The sequence below is a fragment of the Eumetopias jubatus genome, unplaced genomic scaffold, assembly GCF_037043125.1.
Source record: "Eumetopias jubatus isolate StellerSeaLion01/CBP00866 unplaced genomic scaffold, mEumJub1_p1.0 scaffold_16, whole genome shotgun sequence".
In the NCBI taxonomy this organism is placed as follows: Eukaryota; Metazoa; Chordata; class Mammalia; order Carnivora; family Otariidae; genus Eumetopias; species Eumetopias jubatus.
Window position 1 is genome coordinate 76,219,243 of NW_028274822.1, and position 6,036 is coordinate 76,225,278.

Genomic DNA, 6,036 nt, shown 5'->3' on the forward strand with positions numbered 1-6,036 from the left:
GGGCCCCACGTTCCCCCTTCCTAGGTACCACCTTTTTTAAAATAATTCAGTTTTTTCCTAGGCACATACTAATTTACGTTAGTGCATGTACCAAATTGGGGAAGTGAGCAACTGGGAAGAGTTTTAATAAAGAAACTCATTACAGTGGTGTGGGACAAGGCTTAGGGAAACATGAAAGCAATAAAGCGCCCCAGAGCTTGCAATGGGGTGGAGGTGTCTGGGGACACTGCTGCCACCCGCGGCCAGTGGGGGGAGCGGAGGGGAGTGTTCCAGAGTCCCAGGGGAGAGCTGTAGACAGAAGTTGTGGCCTGTAGTTGGGGGGACACATGTGGCCCAAGGCAACCTGGAAGGAGCAGGAGAAGACCCAGACCTCTCTCTTCTACCTCCTTCCCATCTTCCCAACCAGAAGCCTGGGGCTGACCTGTGGTCCACATAAGCCCGCCCCAGGGCACAGAATGAGGTGGGGAATTCTGGAAACGAAGATTGAAGACAAGGAGCGCAGGACATATGGATCTACTTTGTTCTTTCCAGTACTTGCTCTACTACACTGTACTATATAGTATAAAGTATGTACTATATATAGTATATCCTATATGTAATATACTAATATATACTACCTATTAGATACTATACTGTATATATTATACTATCCCTTTACTATATAGTATACAACTATATATTATATACTCTATTTTATTATACTATATATTATACATACTATGTATATTATATACTATCCCGTTACTATATAGTATACAACCGTATATTATATACTCTATTTTATTACACTATATACTATATACACTATGTATCTTATATACTATCCCGTTACTATATAGTATACAACCGTATATTATATACTCTATTTTATTACACTATATACTATATACACTATGTATCTTATATACTATCCCGTTACTATATAGTATACAGCCGTATATTATATACTCTATTTTATTACACTATATGCTATATACACTATGTATCTTATATACTATCCCGTTACTATATAGTATACAGCCGTATATTATATACTCTATTTTATTACACTATATGCTATATACACTATGTATCTTATATACTATCCCGTTACTATATAGTATACAGCCGTATATTATATACTCTATTTTATTACACTATATGCTATATACACTATGTATCTTATATACTATCCCGTTACTATATAGTATACAGCCGTATATTATATACTCTATTTTATTACACTATATGCTATATACACTATGTATCTTATATACTATCCCGTTACTATATAGTATACAGCCGTATATTATATACTCTATTTTATTACACTATATGCTATATACACTATGTATCTTATATACTATCCCGTTACTATATAGTATACAGCCGTATATTATATACTCTATTTTATTACACTATGTGCTATATACACTATGTATCTTATATACTATCCCGTTACTATATAGTATACAGCCGTATATTATATACTCTATTTTATTACACTATGTGCTATATATACTATCTATCTTATATACTTTCCCGTTACTATATAGTATACAGCCGTATATTATATACTCTATTTTATTATACTATCTACTATATATACTATGTATATTATATACTAGACTTCACTATACCATATATATACTTTATATTGTATACTATATTATACTATATGGTATATATATGCATGTATATTATATATTTTACTATACTATATAGTATAGTGTGGGCAAATCATAATTTTATAACAATTCTCCTACTAACAGAAATTTGGATTGTTTTCCAAGTTTTCACTATTACAAACGATGCCGAGGCAAACAGCTTTATACAGTCACGTACATGTGTGCGTCCCGTAGAATAAATGTCAAGATGTGGAATTGCAGAGTTAAAGCCTATAAAGATTACAAATATTGAGTGGACTTGAGAGCTCACCCCCTAAAATGTTGCACGAATTTACACTCCACACAATAGTGCCCGAGCATGTCCAATTTCCCACACTCAGGATTATGGGTTATTTATTTTAGACCTATTGTATTTTATTTCATTTTATTTTAGATTGGAGCAAAGGGAGGAGGAGAATATTATGTACCAGATGCTGTGCCAGGGGAAGGAGGGTGTCTAGATTACCCCTCCTCCCCACAGCACTCCAGAGTCCTCACTCTGAGTCATCATCTTGAACCCAGCTCCCTCCACCCCACCTCAGGCCTAACACCAATCCTGCCTCCTCCAAGAAGCCCTCCCAGATCTTCCCCTCCCCTGACTTCCTTTTGCTGGTCAGTGTCTGTGCCCCTCTTTTAATAGAATGTCTACCAATCTGTATTAAATTGTAAACTGTGGAATATCCATTGTGGAATACAATTACAGCAGTTAAAAAGAATGAAGTAGATGTCTATATACCCATAGGATTTAAGACACAGTGCTGAATGGATAAAGCAAGTTTCAGACTGGTCAGTATGATATGACACCATTTATATATTTTTTAAATGCTATATATTTTGTATACACATATTTTTAACGCATCTGGGTGGATACCTTCTAAACTTCATAACAGTGGGGAGCTCTGGGGAATATTTCCTGGGAGAGGTTGTGGATCAAAGGGAGTTCAGGTGTTTTAATTTCTGATAAGGAGAATATATTTATATATTGCTTGTGTCACTGGGTGAATTAAAATATCATATGTAAGTGCATATGGTATGCACTTAAAGTATATGTTGAGTGAATAAATAAATGAAGGCAGATATGTATATAGTCATAGAAAAATCTGGAAGGACACACATGGAAATGTGACAATGGTTATCTCTGAGCGTTGGGATCAGGCATGAGCTTTGCTTTTCCCTGTATGTTCTTTATTCTTCTCGAGCTTCTGCACTGAGCATTGTAGTTGTTGGAGGCATGCTAACTGCTATACAAATAACTCCCCAAATGGAATGTATTGACACAACAGAAGTTTCTCACTAATGAAACAGTCCAAATGGGTGTGCTTTCACTTCTACAGTGATTTGGGGACCCAAGCTCCTTGCATCTTGCAAATTCCTCATCCAGTAATTGTTAACCAAGGGTGATTTTGCCAGCACCGTTCCCCCCCCCCCCCGCCCCCGTCCCGGGGACATTTACAATGCCTGTGGATATTTTGGGTTGTCACAACTCAGGGAGAGCAGTGCAGAAGGTGCTACTGGCATCTAGTGGGTAGAGGTCAGGGATGCTGCTAAACATCCTACAATGCACAGGACAGCCCCCACCGTGAAGAAGGACCCATCCCCAAATGTCCGTAGTGCCAAGGTTGAGAAATCCTGCCCCAGGGCCTTGGAGTCCTCGGAGTCCTCCTTCCAGCCAGTGAACTGGGGAAGGGAGTGGAGAAGACATGCCTACTTCTTAATTGCCTTGGCCTGGAAGATGCGCAGTGACTTCTCACTTTGCCCAAGGGAGAGCTAGGCATGGGAAGCACTCCCGGGTACCAACTGAGGAAACCGTGTAAACATTTCCACCTCTTCTTTATGAAATGCTTGGAAGAGCTGTGACCAGTGCTTCAGGGTGAATGAGTGAAAAGTGGCAGGTGGAACAGGGTCTGGATCCTAAATGTGCACCAGTTCCTGGTGGAGTCTTTGGGGGACAACCCCAGGCAGGGAGGACCCCCCTTACGGGGTTCCCACCCACAGCTTGGCCTCTTGCCTTCTTTCTCAGTTGAACTTCCTACTCCCTTTGAGATGAGACCCCTCACCTGGTCTCCCACCCCTTAATGTGGTCACCAACACCTGAGTGACTCACGCTAACTTCAGACCGGCCCGTGGGGGTCAGTCCTGAGCTAGAGAAGAGGGAGGATCCTGCATTTTCTCAAGCCCACATTGATGGCTGTGTTTCAGGTCTACCCCACGGCAACTCGAGCGCTGGGCCTGGGCACCTGCAGTGGCATGGCAAGAGTGGGTGCTCTCATTACCCCGTTCATTGCTCAGGTGGGTATTGCCCCCAGATACGGAGGGGGTGGACATGACAAAAGCCAAAGCATGGCAAGCAGCTACTCCACGCTGAGCCTTCTGCAAAGCCCTCGGTGGTGTGCATTATCTTATTTTACCCTAACAACCCATCCTATGAAAGGAGTCATATAGCTTGCAAATGAGAAAACAGGCTCAGAAAGGTAAAGGGACTTGTCCAAGGTCACACAGCTGGGAAGCAGAGATGCTAGGACTCAAATCCGAGTCTTTCCTATGCAGAAGACCCTGGGGGTTCCATACGATTTGGCCAAAAACTAATTGGATGAAAACAAACTGTTGAAGGCAACATGATTTAGTGGGAAACAGATGTCTCAGGCCCTGGTTTCTGAGTTGGATGATTAGGTGTATTTGCAGAATTTTGCAGCCTCTTATGGGTCTTAGAGCATTTCTATCCACTTCCAGGGATCTTGTTTTGAAGTTGTTTTGCTTCTTTGATATCCAATTCATTTTTTTTCTGTCTTTATCCCCCCCTTTTTTTTTACCAAGGTAAAAGTCACATGACATAATATTAACCACGTTAAAGTGAGCAATTTGGTGGCATTTAGCACATTCACAGCATTGTACCAACACCAACGCTGTCTGGTTCCCAAAGGTTTTTATCAAATAAAACTCCATGTCCATTAGGCAGCCACTCCCCATTTCTCCTCTCCCCCCTAGCCCACCGCCAATGTGCATTTTTTTTTTAAAGTAAGCTCTACACCCAACGTGGGGCTCCAGCTCACAACCCTGAGATCAAGAGTCCCATGCTCTACCGACTGAGCCAGGCGGGCGCCCCTGTGCATTCTGTCTGTATGAATTTACCTATTCTGGATATTTCACATAAACAGAATTCCGCCCCATGTTTCAGCCAAGTATCTCTGTTCTGGGCTGTTCTGTCTGGCCATTGTATGTCACCACTACCTCCTGTGGAGGGCTGGCCATGTGCCCGCATGGTGCCAAGTCCTCTTGAGGGATCCTATCCTTAGGAGGTAGATAATGCCCCTACCCATTTGGCAGATGAGAAAATGGGGTTTAGCTCTGCTTGTTAAGCGAGAAAGTCAGCAGAGGCACTGCTCTGAGAGAGAGTGTAGTTTCAAGGAATACAGGCACTTGACCCTAATGGGGTCTGAGCTCACACCCCAGCCCCATCCTTAGTATCTGTGTGAGCTGGAGTATGCTACTTAACCCTCTCCGAGGCTCAGTTTTTCCCTCTTTAAAATGGGGACAGTTCCCTCGCTCTTAGTCGTGGGGACTGAATGGGATAATCCCACAGAGGGCTTCCAAGAGGGCCTGGCTTTAGCAATACTTCTTGAATGGTCGGTGGTGCCCATGTTTCAGAAGAGACGCGCTCACGGCCCTGTGTCTCCCTCCCCCAGGTCATGCTGGAATCTTCCGTGTACCTGACGCTGGCCGTGTACAGCGGCTGCTGCCTCCTGGCTGCCCTGGCCTCCTGCTTCTTGCCCATTGAGACCAAAGGCCGCGGACTACAGGAGTCCAGCCACCGAGAGTGGGGCCAGGAGATGGTCGGCCGAGGGACGCACGGCACAGGCGTCACCAGGTCGAACTCTGGCTCTCAGGAGTAGGGACCGATGCGGGGCTGAGCTGGCCTTTGAGGCTGTAGAACACGGGGGGCTAGTGGAGCCTGGCTGGGGCACCGACCGTCACTGCCGACGTCAAGAACTCACCCAGAAGGACAACCTGGACCAACAGGGTTTTGTGTCTTGACTCCGTTTGCTCATATTCATCAAGATCCACCTGGGGGTGGGGAGGCATTTGCTCCGGGGGTCCTCTGGATGCGTGGGGGGAGGTTTGTTAATAACCTGTGGACCTGCATGGGAAAACTGCCACATTGGGAGTGGCCGGTGTCACCGGTAGCCAACAAGATGCCACCCAGAGTCAGCCAGTCACACCCTTGGTGAACAACCACCTACACATCTCTGTAGAGACAGTCCAGGCCCATAACCTGGTATAGACCTGCCACCCAGGGACTCAACACCTGCCATCCACCAACAGGACCTGTTTCAGAGATTTCTTCTCCACCCCTGGCCCCAGGTTTTCTTCTTTGAAATTGCAGGTGACCCGG

General features: G+C 44.1%; 1 protein-coding gene across 1 annotated transcript in view; it reads left to right on the forward strand.

Annotated features, from left to right (window-relative positions):
- The window catches only part of SVOP (SV2 related protein), a 49,169-nt gene extending 43,633 nt beyond the window's left edge, over positions 1-5,536 (forward strand). The window contains exons 14-15 of the mRNA XM_028116687.2: positions 3,846-3,935; positions 5,330-5,536. Of these exons, the coding sequence (XP_027972488.1) occupies positions 3,846-3,935; positions 5,330-5,536 (297 nt within the window). The remainder of the gene's footprint in view (positions 1-3,845; positions 3,936-5,329) is intronic.
- The last annotated feature ends 500 nt before the right edge of the window (positions 5,537-6,036 follow it).